The sequence below is a fragment of the Phocoena sinus genome, chromosome 13, assembly GCF_008692025.1.
Source record: "Phocoena sinus isolate mPhoSin1 chromosome 13, mPhoSin1.pri, whole genome shotgun sequence".
Classification (NCBI taxonomy): domain Eukaryota; kingdom Metazoa; phylum Chordata; class Mammalia; order Artiodactyla; family Phocoenidae; genus Phocoena; species Phocoena sinus.
In genome coordinates, this window is record NC_045775.1 from 36,345,792 (window position 1) to 36,364,693 (window position 18,902).

Here is an 18,902-nt window from a genome sequence, read left to right on the forward strand (position 1 = left end):
TTTTGGCTACAGTACTTGTAGGGATTGCCCTCTCTCGATGTGGGGCTCTTACAAATGTTGCTCCCTATGCCTGGTATTTCCTTAACTACACTCTCAGTTCTATTTCGTCTAGCTCAATCCTTTATTTGGGGACTTAGGTTCAAGAATTACACTGCAACCCACAGAATGGCATTCTATAAAATAGATGTAGGCCCCTATTTATGGGGACAGTCATTCACTCAACAGTATTTATTACTACGTCATGCACTGTCTCAGACAATAGGGAAGCATTATTGAACTGATGACATGGACCCTGCCCTTATAGAATTTACATTTCAGCTGGAAAGACAAAACAAAAAAGGACACTGAAGTAATAACTGTGGTAAAGTAGTGAGAAGGAAACAAGGTTAAGGTAAAAAATGAGCTTCAGTTACTTTGATTACCATGGTCAGAAATGGCCTTTCTCAGGAGGTAATATTTAATCAAGACATAAAATAGGAAAAAGAACTAGACATGCAGGCGTGAATGGGATTAGGGATTAGTATGTAAAGGTCCTGAAATAGATGGGAAAGAGTTCTGTTCTTTGATCCAGGAGATGACCGTTGTAGCTTGACCAAAGTGAATGTGGGCAAAGTGGCAAGAAATGAGATTGGGGCTAGATCTTGCAGAGTCTTTGGGAACATGACTAGGAAAATGGAGTTAATGTTTATGTGTTAAGAACTTCTGGAAAGGTTTTAAGCTACAAAGTGACATGATTTAATTTATATTTTAAGATCACTCTTCTAAATGTATGAAAATGTGTTGGAAGGGAAGATGCAAGCAAGAAACCTAGTTAGGTGGCTTCACCAGTTGTCCAGGTGAGTGATGATGGTATAGATAGAGAAATATGGACAGATTCACCATACATTTTAGAGGTTAATACAATGTGTTTCTGAAAGCATGTCAGACATGATGGTATACATGACTTGGAGTATATGAATATTTAATTAGAAAGACTATAACTAGCACATCAGACTGGTGACTTACTATTATTCCTTGGGATGAGACAAGTTGGTTAAACAAAAATAATTAAGTAAATAATAGGCTAGGTGGTATAGTGACATGGTAAAAATCACAAAGCTCGTTTGGTATGCACTGTTAACGGATGTGATGGCAGGGTAAAGGAACAGAAGGAATAAAATATGTTTCCCCATGTTCTGCCTTGAACAGCTGAGTACAGAGCCATGAGATAAAGAGGAGCTGAGTCAGGGCTGGGAGAGCTGAAGTTCAACTGTGGACAGTTTGAGAAGTCAGTAAGATGTCCAACTGGAGATTAATTCTGTGCAGCACAGAGGTGAGTCTGGGATGAAAATAATAACTGCTATGGTACTAAGTCCATGTGAATGGAAAAAATTACTTAGGAAGAAATTAAGGAGAGAAAAAAGCGCCAGGACCAAGCCCTGAGAAACTTCGCAGTTGAGAAGTTATATGGAAGCAAAGTTAGAAAAGGAGATTGAGAAGGTTTGGTTTGTAAAGTAGGAGAAAAACCAGGAAAACGTGGAGTCAAGAGGCCAAAAGAGTGTTTCAAGGAGGGAATGGTCAAGCATGTCAAATCTGCTGAGAGCACCTCTGAGATGAGGAAAGGGAAGTGTCTACTAGGTTGAAATATATTACATCTTTGGTGACAATGACAGAGGTTTTAATGGAGGAGGGGAGCCGTACTACAGCAGGTTAAAGAGTAAATGGAAAGTGGAGAAAAAAACAAAAAATAAAGAAGTGGTAGCTACATACAATTCTGCAGCCTGTGGAACAAAAACCACATTCACAGAAAGATAGACAAGATGAAAAGGCAGAGGGCTATGTACCAGATGATGGAACAAGAAAAAACCCTGGAAAAACAACTAAACAAAACGGAGATAGGCAATCTTCCAGAAAGAGAATTTAAAATAATGACAGTGAAGATGATCCAGGACGTTGGAAAAAGAATGGAGGCAAAGGTTGAGAAGATGCAAGAAGTGTTTAATAAAGATCTAGAAGAATTAAAGAAAAAAGAGAGATGAAGAATACCATAACTGAAATGAAAAACACACTAGAAGGAATCAATAGCAGAATAACTGAGGCAGAAGAATGGATAAGTGACCTGGAAGACAGAATCGTGGAATTCACTGCTGCAGAACAGAATAAAGAAAAAAGGATGAAAAGAAATGAAGACAGCCTAAGAGACCTCTGGGACAACATTAAACGCAACAACATTTGCATTATAGGGGTCCCAGAAGGAGAAGAAAAAGAGAGAAAAGATGCAAGAAAATATTTGGAAACATTATAGTCGAAAACTTCCCTAACATGGGAAAGGAAACAGCCACCCAAGTCCAGGAAGCGCAGAGAGTCCCATACAGGATAAACCCAAGGAGAAACATGCCGAGACACATAGTAATCAAATTGGCAAAAATTAAAGACAAAGAAAAATTACTGAAAGCAGCAAGGGAAAAACAACAAATAACATACAAGGGAACTACCATAAGGTTAACAGCTGATTCTCAGCAGAAACTCTACAAGCCAGAAGGGAGTGGCATGATATACTTAAAGTAATGAAAGGGAAGAACCTACCACCAAGATTACTCTACCAGCAAGGATCTCATTCAGATTCGATGGAGAAATCAAAAGCTTTACAGACAAGCAAAAGCTAAGAGAATTCAGCACCATCAAACCAGCTCTACAACAAATGCTAAAGGAACTCCTCTAAGTGGGAAACACAAGAGAAGAAAAGGACCTACAAAAACAAACCCAAAACAATTAAGAAAATGGTCATAGGAACATACATATCGATAGTTACCTTAAAAATGAATGGATTAAATGCTCCAACCAAAAGACACAGGCTTGCTGAATAGATACAAATACAAGACCCATATATATGCTGTCTACAAGAGACCCATTTCAGACCTAGGGACACATACAGACTGAAAGTGAGGGGATGGAAAAAGATATTCCATGCAAATGGAAATCAAAAGAAAGCTGGAGTAACAATACTCATATCAGATAAAATAGACTTTAAAATAAAGAATGTTACAAGAGACATGGAAGGATACTACATAATGGTCAATGGATCAATCCAAGACGAAGATATACCAATTATAAATATACATGCACCCAACATAGAAGCACCTCAATATATAAGGCAACTATTAACAGCTCTAAAAGAGGAAATCGACAGTAACACAATAACAGTGTGGGACTTTAACACCTCACTTACACCAATGGACAGATGAACCAACGAAAAATTAATAAGGAAACACAAGCTTTAAATGACACAACAGACCAGATAAATTTAATTGATGTTTATAGGACATTCCACCCAAAAACAGCAGATTACACTTTCTTCTCAACTGTGCATGGAACATTCTCCAGGATAGATGACATCTTGGATCACAAATCAAGCCACAGTAAACTTAAGAAAACTGAAATCATATCAAGCATCTTTTCTGACCACGCTATAAGATTAGAAATGAATTACAAGGAAAAAACGTAAAAAACACAAACACATGGAGGCTAAACAATACGTTACAAAATAACCAAGAGATCACCGAAGAAGTCAAAGAGAAAATCAAAAAATACCGAGTGACAAATGACAATGAAAACACGATGATCCAAAACCTATGGTTGCAGCAAAAGCAGTTCTAAGAGGGAAGTTTATAGCTATACAAGCCTACCTCAAGAAACAAGAAAAATGTTAAATAAACAATCTAACCTTACACCTATAGGAACTAGAGAAAGAAGAACAAACAAAACTGAAAGTTAGCAGAAGGAAAGAAATCATAAAGATCAGAGCAGAAATAAATGAAAAAGAAATGAAGGAAACAGTAGCAAAGATCAATAAAAGTAAAAGCTGGTTCACTGATAAACAAAATTGATAAACCATTAGTCAGACTCATCAAGAAAAAGAGGGAGAGGACTCAAATCAATAAAATTAGAAATGAAAAGGAGAAGTTACGACAGACACCACAGAAATACAAAGCATCCTAAGACACTACTACAAGCAACTCCATGCCAGTAAAATGGACAACCTGGAAAAAATGGACAAATTCTTACAAACATATAACCTTCCAAGACTGAACCAGGAAGAAATAGAAAATATGAACAGACCAATCACAAGTAATGCAGTTGAAACTGTGATTAAAAATCTTCCAACATACAAAAGTCCAGGACCAGATGGCTTCACAGCTGAATTCTAGCAAACACTTAGAGGAGAGCTAACACCCATCCTTCTCAAACTCTTCCAAAAAATTGTGGAGGAAGGAACACTCCCAAACTCATTCTACGAGGCCACCATCACCCTGATACCAAAACCAGACAAAGATACTACAAAAAAAGAAAATTTCACCAATATCACTGATGAATATAGATGCAAAAATCCTCAACAAAATACTAGCAAACAGAATCCAACAACACACTAAAAGGATCATACACCATGATCAAGTGGGATTTATCCCAGGGATGCAAGGAGTCTTCAATATACGCAAATCAATCAATGTGATACGCCATATTAACAAATTGAAGAAGAAAAACCATATGATCAACTCAACAGATGGAGAAAAAGCTTTTGACAAAATTCAACACCCATTTATGATAAAAACTCTCCAGAAAGTGGGCATAGAGGGAAACTACCTCAACAAAATAAAGGCCATATATGACAAACCCACAGCAAACATCATTCTCAATGGAGAAAAACTGAAAGCATTTACTCCAAGATCAGGAACAAGACAAGGATGTCCACTCTCACCACTATTATTCAACATAGTTTTGGAAGTCCTAGCCACGGCAACCAGAGTAGAAAAAGAAATAAAAGGAATGCAAATTGGGAAAGAAATAAAACTGTCACTGTTTGCAGATGATATGATACTGTACATAGAGGATCCTAAAGATGCCACCAGAAAACTACTAGAGCTAATCAATGAATTTGGTGAAGTTGCAGGATACAAAATTAATGCACAGAAATCTCTGACATTCCTATACACTAATGATGAAAAATCTGAAAGAGAAATTAAGGAACCACTCCCACTGACCACTGCAACAAAAAGAATAAAATACCTAGGAATAAACCTACCTAGGGAGACAAAAGACCTTTATGCAGAAAACTATAAGACACTGATGAAAGAAATTAAAGATGATACCAACAGATGGAGAGATATCCCATGTTCTTGGTTGGAAGAATCAATATTGTGAAAATGACTATACTACCCAAAGCAATCTACACATTCAATGCAATCCCTATCAAATTACCAATGGCATTTTTTTTACAGAACTAAAACAAAAAATCTTAAAATTTATATGGAGACACAAAAGACCCCAAATAGCCAAAGCAGTCTTGAGGGAAACAAACGGAGCTGGAGGAATCAGACTCCCTGGCTTCAGACTATACTACAAAGTTACAGTAATCAAGACAATATGGTACTGACACAAAAACAGAAATATAGATCAATGGAACAGAATAGAAAGCCCAGAGATAAACCCACACACCTATGGTCAACTAATCTATGACAAAGGAGGCAAGGATATACAATGGAGAAAAGACAGTCTCTTAAACAAGTGGTGCTGGGAAAACTGGACAGCTCCATGTTAAAGAATGAAATTAGAACACTCCCTAACACCATACACAAAAATAAACTCAAAATTGATAAGAGACCTAAACGTAAGACCGGGCACTATAAAACTCTTAGAGGAAAACATAGGAAGAACACTCTTTGACATAAATCACAGCAAGGTCTTTTTTGATCCACCTCCTAGAGTAATGGAAATAAAAACAAAAGTAAACAAATGGGACCTAGTGAAAATTCAAAGCTTTCGCACAGCAAAGGAAACCATAAACAAGACGAAAAGACAACCCTCAGAATGGGAGAATATATTTGCAAATGCATCAACGGACAAAGGATTAATCTCCAAAATATATAAACAGCTCATCCAGCTCAATATTAAAAAAACAACCCAATCAAAAATGGGCAGAAGACCTAAATAGACATTTCTCCAAAAAAGACATACAGATGGCCAAGAAGCAATGAAAAGTTGCTCAACATCACTAATAGAGAAATGCAAATCAAAACTACAATGAGGTATCACCTCACACTGGTTAGAATGGGTATCATCAGAAAATCTACAAACAACAAATGCTGGAGAGGGTGTTGAGAAAGGGATCCCTCTTGCACTGTTGGTGGGAATGTAAATTGATACAACTACTATGGAGAGCAGTATGGAGGTTCCTTAAAAAACTAAAAATAAAATTACCATATGATCCAGCAATCCCACTACTGGGCATATACCCAGAGAAAACCATAATTCAAAAAGACACATACACCCCAATGTTCACTGCAGCACTATTTACAATAGCCAGATCATGGACACAACCTAAATGCCCATCGAAAGATGAATGGATAAAGATGTTGTACATATATACAATGGAATATTACTCAGCCATATAAAGGAACGAAATTGGGTCATTTGTAGAGATGTGGACACATCTAGAGACTGTCATACAGAATGAAACAAGTCAGAAAGAGAAAAACAAATATCGTATATTAACGCATATATGTGGAACCTAGAAAATGGTACAGATGAACCGGTTTGCAGAGCAGAAACTGAGACACAGATGTATAGAACAAACGTATGGACACCAAGGGGGGAAAGTGGTGGGGGTGGGAGGGGGTGGTGTGATGAATTGGGAGATTGGGATTGACATGTATACACTGATGTGTATAAAATGGATGACTAATAAGAACCTGCTGTATAAAAAAATAAAATTAAAAAAAGAAGTGGTAGCTACAATGCTGTCCCACTTCATGAACTATTATTAAAAAAAAAAACTATTGTGAGAGTACAATTTTTCTTTTCTTTCTGGCTTTCCTGATGATGTTTTGAACCTGTTAGAACCAGTGATCCCACAAATCATAGATCACTAGTGCCAGTGAAGGAGGTATCTGTCAACCTATCTACCTCAGAAACTACTGTAAGAACTGCTAATCTATATTGCAGAGAGTCAATGAACAAATGTTTAAACATTTTCTTTTCCTTACTTGGTTTTCCTTTTGTATATCATTCAATTTATCATGATCAAAGATTTTAGGAATTATCTTTGTAGGCAGAGCAGAATAGGATGATGTGAAAGATAAAGAAATGTGGTATCTGGTTTGATGCTAGTCTTTGAATATTACTAGCTGGTGCATGAGGGTAATGGAATAAGTTCCTCTTGCCATGTGGCTAATGTAAAATGGAAAGTCAAAGTATCTGCCAGTAAGAACTTCAGAACTAAATGAATTCAATGAGGTTTAGGTCAGCAACGTTTGATCACAAATGTGTCTAGTTCCTAAATGCAGGTCCACTGTCACTGGCAGACTGAGAATTTCAGAATTAGTTGAGGAACTTAAAACAAAACAAAAAAAGAGATCCCTAGGCCTCAGCCATTAGATATTGTGATCCAGCACATGTGGGGTGAGATCCAGGAACTTGCATTTCTAAAAAGTTCCCCAGGATTTCTGATACACAGCCTGACTGCAGGAGTTGGTACTAGAGTCCCAAATGTATAGATGGCAATTTGTTGGTAAGGTAACAAGGTAGAGATATAAAATCAGGAAATTTTAGCATTTGGAGGACTTTTAGAGAACACCAAGTTGAAACTCCCCTATTTCCAGTCAGAAAGATAAAAGTCCTGACTAGTTCACAGACACAGCAGTGACGGCTAGATCTCTTGCTTTCTGGCATTTCTATGATATTACACAGGCTGCCCTCTCTTACTCTTTAGTTAACTTATAAGTCTTTAAGTAAATATATTTTAATTTGTCTACAGGCACTAATTACTTTTTCTAATTTGTTATTCCCATAGGAGTGGACAAAGTTGGAACTGACTGGATGTTTACTTAAATGTGCATTCTAGACTACAGGTCTTTTCACAGCTTCCTCAGGTCCCAGTGATCGTAAAGGACAGAGACCACAGTTTTTATATCATATCATTTCTCACAGAAGGAATGGTTGATATATGACATGTGAAAGCAGGACCACTACCAGGTGAAAGAATTATTAATAAAGCTCCTTTTCTTGGAGTCACTGAATCAGGTTAAAGCTTCCAGGTGACAGGATTCCATGAAAGAGAACTGAAAAGTTGCTTCAGGGACAAATGGAGGGAAAAAATAGTCCAACTCCTGCACAGGGTGTGAGCTAATCTCACAGCTGTCACTCTGATGGTAATTTCTGCCTACTATTTATAAACTAAGACTTAAGATAAAAGTACAAGATGACAAAGTGTTCTAAACACAATTCAAAGTAAAAAGATCTAAATGCTAAAATGTGTCCAATAGGTAAAATTTTAAAGTTTATCTTTCTAAAGTAGGACCTGTGTGCAAATACACACACACAGAAATAAAAATGAAATAAAAGACATAAAAAATTTGAGTACAGAAAGTGCTAAACTAAGATGCTATAAAAAGAAAAATTTGAATGACTTAAGTGTAAAGAGTAAAATTCTAGGACTAACAGATAAAGTTGAAAGCAAACAACAAAACTCCCCCCAAACTCCCCATAACAAATAAGTATGAGCTACGAAAAGAGCAAAAATTAAATTAAAAACCAGAAGAATTGAGTAGAATATTAAAAATATCATTTTTCTAAACAGATGAAGCTGCTCAAGTGTCTGTCAACAGATGAATGGATAAACAAAATGTGGTATATACATATAATGGAATATAATTCAGCCACTAAAAGGAACAAACTTCCCAGATATGCTACAATACGAATGAACCTTGAAAACATTATGCTAAGTGAAATAAGCCAAACACAAAAGGATATTATATAATTCCACTTATATGAATTATCTAGAATAGGGAAATTCATAGAGACAGAAAGTAGATTAAAGGTTTCCAGGGGCTCAGGAAAGCAGCAGTGGGGAGTTCTTGCTTAATGGGTATTTTCTTCAGGTGAGGACAGGGTTTTGCAAATAGTTGTAACAGGTGTACAACACTGTGATGTAATTAATGCCACTGAATTATACACTTTAAAATGGTTAAAGTGGAAAATTTTGTTACCTATATTTTACTACAATAAAAAATAAGCCAAAACAGACTAAAAATATTAGTATGTAACAAAACAATTAAAACCAGAAATTAAGATATTAAAATAACAAAATACGTTACATATTGCAAGAATATCATCCCTAAACACAATTTAAGGAATCTAAGGAACATAGCAAGTATGAGGTAGGGGAGGGGGTGTCAAAGAGCAGCATAAATAGCTTAATCTCAAATAATTAGGATGCACATATAATTTACTATCCTAAGCAAGACACTTCTGAGAGGAAAGGGGACACTATTAATAATAACATAGGGAAAATATGTGTAGACTGAGACTGTCGGAGGCAACCCAGGATATGTGGTCATTCTACATACAAGAGCAACAGGTCCTCAAAGCTGAGGTCATACCCACAGCTTGGGGTCTGGCCAGAGTACAATGGTCTGAAAGCATCTTCCTGAAGGACACAAGCGGTATAAAATGCAAATCGCTTTTTCGTTTTTTTTTTTTTTTTTTTTTTTTACAGAGAAGTAACACAATTACATGGTCTTTACTGAAGTTTCCTAATTTGGGATTCATAAAACAATCAGCATATTATTAGACTTTTATTAAGAGCTATTATGTTAGTCTAGGAATTTTAGAAAGCCAAATTATACTTTGAATTGCACTGGCAGGCACAATAAGGAGTTCTTAAGATGAATCATTTTTTATAAAACTACATTTTTATATATTACATTAGAGCTCTATAAATATATATGTATATATTCTTTTATACATATATATATATGACTACAATTAAGCCTGAATATTTAAAAAATCAAACCAGAATTACTGAGAAAATTAGTAACTGATATCCAACCCATTCTTTATTTTTAAACTAAAATTAATCTTAAAGGTCTACACATAGGTTAACTTAAACAGTCCATACCTTACACGAGAAGTTCCGACTTGGGATGTTTCTTGCTAACTCTGATATCCTGGGTTTATTCTGCAGACACTTGGTTAGGTGATATTTTTTCAATTTTATTCTATTGTAATAATGATCAGCGAAGTTACAGTGACTCACGTGCTGTTTCTGCATGCATTTCCCAAGGTGAGGAATACTATACTTCAAAGCCTGGAGATATAATTTGCTCTTCTGCTGCATGATATCAAAGTCCCTGGTTTATGCTCCCTTTGGGGCTGCCAGCACATGAATGATTTTCATAGGAATGATTATATAGTAGTGGGTTCTTAGAGCATCTAAGATCTGCAGTTCTTATCCCTCCCCTTTGGGGCTGTGTACCCCTCCAGTTACAAATAACCGCAGACAGCTGATAACTCAAAGTATCTGAAAACTTGTAAAAGGTAAAGTTTAATTTAAATCACACTTCTTGGCAGATGTGACATGAATGTCTCATTTGTAAAGTCAATCCTGTCAGGCTCAAACAGCACTGATTCTGGTACACACATGGGCAAACTAAAACAAACAGAAAACAAAAAAACAAAATAAAAATTTGCAAATAAATACATAGACTTAATGGAGGCATCTCAGGAACTCTGAGGGCTTTTAAAGGCAAAACGGCTTTGATTTCACATAATTCATAACTTATCTTTGGTTTGTATGTGGAGGATAAACTGGAAAAGTCCAATTACTTAATAAAGGTAGAGGAGAAGGGATTAGTATTTATTGAGTGTTTGCTTCATGCCACATGCTTTTATATACTTCACTTAATTTAAACTTCATAGGGACCTGATCGAGCAGCTATTATGATGTTGGCCTTACAGGTGAGCGAACTGTGGCTCAGGAAGGTTTAAGCAACTACCCCAGGTCACCTGAACAGTAATAGTAGAGCAATAAGTCTATCTGGACATAACAACAACTTGACTTTAATGTCAAAAACGTGTTTAGCTCTTTAGTTGAAAAAAACAAAAAACACTTCAGGAGGCACACATGAAATGTGATGCCACCTGTTTTCTGTTGGGAAGCTGGTGCTTATTAACCTATCAAGGTAAGTAAAGCTAGTAAGTAGTTAAGTCAGAGAAACCTGGGTTCAGGTCTTCATTCCTGCACTTACCACCTGTGCTTAGTTTCATCATCTGCAAAACAGAGATAATGATCCCACTTACTCTATGAAATAGCTATTCTAAGAATGAAACAATTTATGTTAAAATCTTAATGAAGTGTCTGGCAGGTAGCAACCACTCAACAAACGGTGGCTACTATTTTTAGGGCAGGAAAAATCTAGGTATGTTGCACACTGTTGAATGTCATCATGGAAGTCTTCCACAAATTGCTCCTCGGTATCAAAAGTATTATACAATAGTGCGTCAGCTTTACCACAGCTCGGATCCGCTACGACGCCCCTGCCCCTCTTAACCTCTTTCTATGTCGCAGCAAAATAACGGGGGAGTGGGTATAGGGGATGTGCAGTTGACACCAGCAAAAACAAACAAAGTAAAATAAAAGAAAATAAAATAAAGGCCCTAAACCACTACATCCGTGCCCGTAGCCTCCATCCATCCATCTTTCACCCACTGGGAGAAGACAGTAGGCAAGTCTGGGGATAGGGGGTAGGGTAGACGAATGGGTGTTCCTGGGAGAAACCGTTCGTTTTCCCTGTGCATCCGAGTGTGAGAGGGAGCGGTACCATGTGCCACGCAATGAACGGACATCGGTCAAAAAGCTAGGACTAAGGGACTGAGGGATGGTTGGGTGGGGGTGAGGACGGGATGAAGGGAAGAGACTCCCAGCCTACGCCCCCCATACGTACGCAAACTGAAAGTCAGTCTCGCTCTAGACACCGAAACGAGTGAAGGCAGGCCGGAGACCCCGATGCTCTCAGGAAGGAGCACAGCTCCCACCTCACTCACGGTCAGCCGAAGTCTGCGTTCTGCAGCTAGCGGAACGACAGCCTACCCAGAACCGCCCGGAGCTGGTTTGCAGCACGCCGTCTACGTAACCGCCGTCTGGCACGAGCGCTAAGTGGATTCCGCCATCTTTATTGTGGTCAGGAATATTTTTTTTACTCCTCCTGGGTTCATTAACGCTCAAAGATATAAGCCTTTTGGTTCTTTGCTAGTCTTCAGAGCTCGAGATGAAACAGGAGAGAAGAGAACCAAAGGGGGCGGCGTCGCACTAGGTCTGCCACAGTTCCCTCACTCTCCGGTCTGCCCTCACTCAAGATGGCCACCAGCAAAATGGTGCAGTGGCGAGAGCCGCGCTGCCCTGGTTGCTAAGGAGACGCGACTACCGGAAATGCGGAATTCGGGGAGAGAGCGCGCGCTAGGGCAGTGGGAGGGAACCCCGGCGTCACAGATCCTGACAGGGAAGAAGTAGGCAGGTCCTGGCAGGGGGGGGCTGTGGCGGCGGTATCTCGCCAGCTGCAGCCGGATGGAGTCTCGAGTCGCGGACGCAGGGGCCGGCCAGGCTGAGCGCGCAGCGGGCGAGGGCCGGACAAGCAGCAGCGCCGCTCAGGGACCCGCAATCTCGGCGCCCTTGGGTGCTGCCCGGTGGAAGCTCCTGCGGCAGGTAAGGTAGAGCCCTCTCGACTCATTTTTGCCTTTGGCCACTCCCCTCGCAAGCGACAGGCAGCTACTCTCCCCTTGGCAGCTCTGGGAGTTCCCTCACAGTTTTGCTGGGAGCCTCCTGGAAAGCGCCCCCTTGGTTCACCTAAGGGTCGCGCCAAAAGGAGGTATCAGGTGGCATTGGGCAGGGACGGGGCAGCCGAGGCTGAGTCCTGGGAAACTCAGCTCGAAGGAGAAGATCCCTTTCTAGACATTAGTCTGCATCTGAGGGACTTTTCTCCTTGCTCGCCAGTAGGGTCGGTGGGACCGCCGCTCCCCAGTCCATACTATTCTTTCCTGCTTCTGTTTTACTTTCTTCCTCTGGTTTCTTCCCCTTGCTTCTTAACTCCTAGCCTGGTTCTAGCTCCAAATCTGTCCCCTCTCTTGGTGATCAGCATGGTTGACTGTGTTGGGACAGTGACGTTGCACGTGTTGCTTCGGTTTCATTCGTGGAGCGGAGAGCGAAGGGAGTTGCAAGAGCTGCCCCGGCGCCCTCCCGCTTCGCTTTCACGCGAAAGTTACATGTTTATCTTATGGTTTGAAGAGATCAGAGAGATTCTCGGTGTCTAAGTATGTTGATTTTTTTTACTGGCGGTTATCTTTTAGCACTTAAAAGTTGCTACTGTTGCTGGCAACTTCAGTCGTGTGCAGGTTTGAAGATTTTCTGATTTGACGACACTGACGCTCTTTCCAAACTGCTTGAAGTGAAATCTGTTTATTATTTACATCCCAGTGTTACGCTTCTGCCTCGGGTGTCCTGCCGAACACTTTATTCAACAGGACATTTTCCATTTCTGACTTATATTTCGAGGAGAGTTTCCCAGCTATTGCCAGGTTACTTGAGATTGTGCTTTTGGTATTTTGGCGGTTACTTTGTTTGCAATTGTCTCGAGTCACCTTTTCATACAGTGGCCTTCCAGTGCTGTCATGACACAACTCAAAGATCATTTGTTTGCTGATGCATTGAAAGCCTTTGCAGGGCATTAATGATCTGGTTTTGCAATTAATGTTACAAATGGTATTATAGGATAATAAAATGCAAGTCCTCATAGATCATTATCTATAGGAAATTTCTATAGTGAAGTAAACATCAACTAAATTTAAAGTATCAGAATAGTAAATTAGGGCCTTAAAATGATCAATCATATCTTATCGTGACGACTTCAGTAATTCCTAGTAAAAATTCTAGTTGACCATCTCTTATATTCATTCTGAATTGTTGTCTACATTAGAATAAGGATAAGTTTCAGCTATGGCTGACATTTGAACTCCTCACATGCTTTGAAGTTTAATGTCTTGGTATACATGTGCTCTCTGTTTAGAGTCTTTCTACTTCTCTACTTGATGAATGACTGTTATCGTTCAGACCTCTATTTCAATCTCCTCTTACGTGAAGGCTCTGCTGACTCCTCTGGCTGAGTTAGACCTTCAGCTCACTATATGGGTGAACCTCATATCACATTATTTTATGATCATTTGATCAGAGTCCAACTTTCTCACTACAATAGGAGTTCTTCCTGGGAAAAGGTGATATTTTATTAATCTCCATCTCCTGCACTGGCTCTCGCTAGTTGATTTTTAGTAGATACTGTTACATGTTGTGGAAAGCCTGAGTAAGGACAGTCTTTAAGTGGCCCACAGCATCTCATCCTCAGTGTACTGTATCAGTGAGTAACAAATAACTACACTGTCACAACTGCATTCAACAGTGAGCATTTATTCTGTTTGTGGGCCACCTGGGAGTTGACTGACATAGGCTGTGATCAGCTGAGTGGCTCTATGCTGCATGCTTGGTCCACATGCCTCTAATTCTGGGCTGACATGTTCTTATAGTGACGACAGAGGTATAAGAGAGCAAACGCAACCACTGAAACACATTTTAAGCACCTACTAATATCCTGTTGGCCAAAGTAAGATACTTAGCCAAGCCTAAAGTTAGGAGGCAGAGAAGTGTTTTTTTCTTTGAGGGAGCAGGGGAGAAAGTGAATATTTTTCTATAATAATCGAATCTTCCATGTATTTTAAACATTTGCAGGCTCTTAGTAAATATGTTTTAAATGAATGGACCATTTGCATCTTGTTAGCATCCAACTGGAAAACTGTGAGGAATCTAAACAATGCTAAAGATATGCAATTCTTTTTCTCTCTCTTATGTGACATCTTCATGACATCTGCTATGTCTCCTTGTTTTCTCCCTCACAATTCTCTTTCCACTAGGGCTCCAGTGCTATCTCATGGCCCTTTACCTTAACTGTTCAATATTTTCTATGTTTTATAATTAACATTTTTGAGAGAAAACCTGGTTGACCTAGTTCATCATTTGATACTAGGTCACATTGCTCTTGGGTGGCCTCAGCCTGCAGTGGCTTGAAGCAGGATTTTGGTTCATGGCCAGAGACTGAGGTTGGGCCGTGGCAGTGAGAGTGCTGAATCTTAGCCACTAGACCATAAGGGACCAGTGGCCAGTGACAAGGCCCTGGCCCATCAGCTGTTGTAGAAGTGAATTTCCACATAGAGATGGAAAGTAGTGAAACAAGTGTTTATTAGGAGGAAAAGAGTACCTGTGGATAGACACATGGGCGAGCTCAGAGAGAGAGTTGTGTCCTCGTGGTAGTTTGAATCACTTTTATGGGGCATTTCTTCTGGGTTTCCTTTGGCCAATCATCTTGCTTTGCCTGGTTCTGAGTCCATATCGGTACATCTCAGGGTCCTCCCATGTGTGTGTGCGTGCATCTCTTAGCCAAGATGGATTCCAGCGAAGAGGTGTATGGGTAGGATGGCATCACTTACTATGGGGTAGCACCCCCTCCCTTTTTGACCTTCAGGGAGCCTTTCTGTGTGTGTGTAGTGGAGAAGGTCTCCTTGACTTCAAGAATGAGGAATATGTGGTCTTTTATCAATTATCTGGGCAGGGCTTAGCTCTTCTCCCTCCTGCTATTTTGGAGTATCTGTCCACAGGGGATGAACTCTGGCTGCTCACCCTGGGGCCCATCTGTCTTCTGCCTCAATGTGGAAAATTGCTGACTTTTGAGTCTAGTGCCCACTTTAATCATATGAGGTCTGAAAGTCTATGGATCAATATCAATAGAGGCTGTGGATATTCCGTAATATTTTTCTCTTTGTTGTGTCTCATTACCTGATGGCAAAGATAGCTGTTGGCAACTTCATCATCCACCCAGCTAGTGATCCAGAAGAAATAACCCTTTTCCCCAACACCCAAATCATTTCCTCCAAAGAACTCTAAGAGGCGAAGTTTGCACCAACTGCTGTGTCTAGGAGACTAGTGCACTTTGGCCTGCGTCATGAGCCCACCCTGTGGCAGGGAAAATAACAACCCTACCATTATTGCATAGGGAGAGGGAGGGGCATTTCCCAAGGGGAAGGGATGTAGAGCAGATGAAAAAGTAGCAAATGACCATTCCATGCTAACACACATCTCACAACCACCTACAGAATGAATAATGGGGCCTAGAGGTCTGAATATTTGGCTGAAGAATCCGATTAATGGAATATTTCACAGTACAATTTATTTTTATTTTTTTAATTAAAAAATTTTTTATTTTTTTAGTTTTCTGGCTGTGCCTCGCGACGTGTGGGATCTTAGTTCCCCAACCAGTGATCGAAACTGTGCCCCCTGCATTGGAAGCGCAGAGTCTTAACCACTGGACCGCCAGGGAAGTCCCTCACAGTACAATTTAAATTAAAGCAGGATGATATATGTTTGAGACTGTCAATGCGGAAAGAGACAGCATGATTTCTGGAATAGAATTTCATACAATTGATTTTAGTCCCAGATCTACCACCCTTAACTATTTGTATGATGGTGAGCACCCTCTTTGGACCTCAGTTTTCTCATTTGTAAATGAGAGAGTGGGACTAGATTTCTTTAAGACCTTCTTCCTAATAATTATTATTCCATTAGTTTTTGTAATATTTAATTCATGACAATACCGACAGGTGGTATAAAAAAGCTTGTGAAGAAGGACAGTTAACTTGGCAAGCAACTCAACAGGGAAGGGCAGGATTGTGCACTGGCACTATTCAGTTCACATGGTCCAGTCTGAATATTTAATAGAGGGAATGGAGAGTGTTTGTTAATCCAGGGAATCAGTTACTAGAGATGTACTGTATTTTGTGCTCTTTTTAGGCCTTCTGATTCCATTGTAGAAAATGGCAGACAGACACCAAGAGAGCATGTCTTAAGAATGGTTGTGTGATGTGCTTGTAGATCTTGCACTGAGGGTTGTGGTTTAGATCCCTACATAAGTGAAGAATTGAGGGATGGACTCTTCATTGGTTTTTATTGGCATCACTTGGATCACTTTCTGCAGCAGGGGCTGAGCAAGGTCATTCGTGCTTTTTCACTCCTTTTTTTTTTAGCATAGAGAATTATTTGTTGACAACATTTTATACATCATTGTATTTATAAGGGTTTTTTCCCATTGTTTAAGTTAAACTGACATTTCAATTGATTATAGAACTTTATACTGCTATAGTCACAGATGACATAGATTTTTGTGTACTCTGCAGAACATACTTTAACCTTAAGTGTTTACATGTAATGGTCATCCCTGACCCCCGCTGTTCAAACCTTGTTGACATATACGTCAGTGATTGGAGGAGATTTTCTTTTTTATGTCTCTGATTTATTAAGATTAATAATTGGTTTCATTGGATTCCTTAAAAATATTTAGGATTGTGTTTTAGGTTAAAAAGGTGAATGTGAATGTTTTCTTGAATTAGAAGTATGTAGCTTATCAGTCTAAAAACAAAATATTCCACCAATAATTATTTTGAATGAAATGAACTTTTAACTGTGCAGTAAAGAAACTAAAATGTTTAGAAGGCTCTAGGTGTGAAAGCATTTGTCTTTTTTTTTTGAATTTTATGTTTTGTGTATTGGGTTGGTCAAAATGTTTGTTCAGGTTTTTCCATAAGATGTTACAAAAAAACGCAAAGGGATGCTTTGGCCAACCCAGTATTTTCCACAATTTAAAAAATTTTAAAAGCAAAAACTTTCTAGAGCAGTGAATTTTGAGTGGGGTTTGGAAATTTATTTTAACAATTCCTGCAGATAAACATCTTTTCATGCTTATTTGCCATCTGTATATCACTTCAATGAAATGTCTCTTCATGTCTTTTGTCCATTTTCTTTTTTTTTTAAAGATGAACGTATATTTATATTGGTAAATGTAAAAGAGAAAAACTAACATAGTATTGACTTATTTTAAACATTTTATCAAGGCACTTTTTTTTTTATACAGCAGGCTCTTATTAGTCATCAATTTTATACACATCAGTGTATACATGTCAATCCCAATCACCCAATTCATCCCACCAGCACCACCTGCTCCCCTGCCTCTTCCCCCTTTGGTGTCCATACGTTTGCTCCCTACAAATATACGATATTTGTTTTTCTCTTTCTGACTTATTTCACTCTGTATGACAGTCTCTAGATCGATCTACGTCTCAACAAATGACCCAATTCCGTTCCTTTTTACGGCTGAGTAATATTCCATTGTATATATGTACCACATCTTCTTTATCCATTCATCCGTCGATGGGCATTTAGGTTGCTTCCATGACCCGGCCATTGTAAATAGTGCTGCAGTGAACATTGGGGTGCATGTGTCTTTTTGAATTATGGTTTTCTCAGGGTATATGCCCAGTAGTGGGATTGCTGGGTCATATGGTAATTCTATTTTTAGTTTTTTAAGGAACCTCCATACTGTTCTCCATAGTGGCTGTATCAATTTACATTCCCACCAACAGTGTAAGAGGGTTCCCTTTTCTCCACACCGTCTCCAGCATTTGTTGTTTGTAGATTTTCTGATGATGCCCATTCTATCCAGTGTGAGGTGATACCTCATTGTAGTTTTTTTTTTTTTGCGGTACGTGGGCCTCTCACTGTTGTGGCCTCTCCTGTTGCGGAGCACAGGCTCCAGACACACAGGCTCAGCAGCCATGGCTCATGGGCCCAGCTGCTACGCGGTATGTGGGAACTTCCTGGACTGGGGCATGAACCCGTGTCCCCGGCATCCGCAGGCGGACACTCAACCACTGCGCCCCTTGGGAAGCCCCCTCATTGTAGTTTTGATTTGCATTTCTCTAATAATTAGTGATGTTGAGCAGCTTTTCATGTGCTTCTTGGCCATATGTATGTCTTCTTTGGAGAAATGTCTATTTAGGTCTTCTGCCCATTTTTGGATTGGGTTTTTTTTTATTATTGAGCTGCATGAGCTGTTTATATATTTTGGAGATTAATCCTTTGTCCGTTGATGCGTTTACAAATATTTTCTCCCATTCTGAGGGTTGCCTTTTCGTCTTGTTTATGGTTTCCTTTGCTGTGCGAA

General features: G+C 39.3%; 2 protein-coding genes across 7 annotated transcripts in view; one reads left to right on the forward strand and one right to left on the reverse strand.

The window, feature by feature from the left end:
- PREPL (prolyl endopeptidase like) overlaps nt 1-11,925 on the reverse strand; it is a 56,653-nt gene extending 44,728 nt beyond the window's left edge. For 2 of the 6 annotated variants that reach the window (XM_032652514.1, XM_032652511.1), the window contains exons 1-2: nt 11,757-11,891; nt 9,932-10,462 (exon numbers count right to left, since the gene is read on the reverse strand). In XM_032652514.1, the coding sequence (XP_032508405.1) occupies nt 9,932-10,150 (219 nt within the window). In that variant the 5' untranslated portion in view covers nt 10,151-10,462; nt 11,757-11,891. Of the gene's footprint in view, nt 1-9,931 lie in introns of all 6 variants that reach the window. The other 4 variants (XM_032652517.1, XM_032652515.1, XM_032652516.1 and 1 more) reach the window with 4 other exon arrangements.
- A 430-nt stretch (nt 11,926-12,355) lies between these two features.
- CAMKMT (calmodulin-lysine N-methyltransferase) overlaps nt 12,356-18,902 on the forward strand; it is a 419,096-nt gene continuing 412,549 nt past the window's right edge. The window contains 1 exon segment of the mRNA XM_032653419.1: nt 12,356-12,514. Within this exon segment, the coding sequence (XP_032509310.1) occupies nt 12,377-12,514 (138 nt within the window). The 5' untranslated portion in view covers nt 12,356-12,376.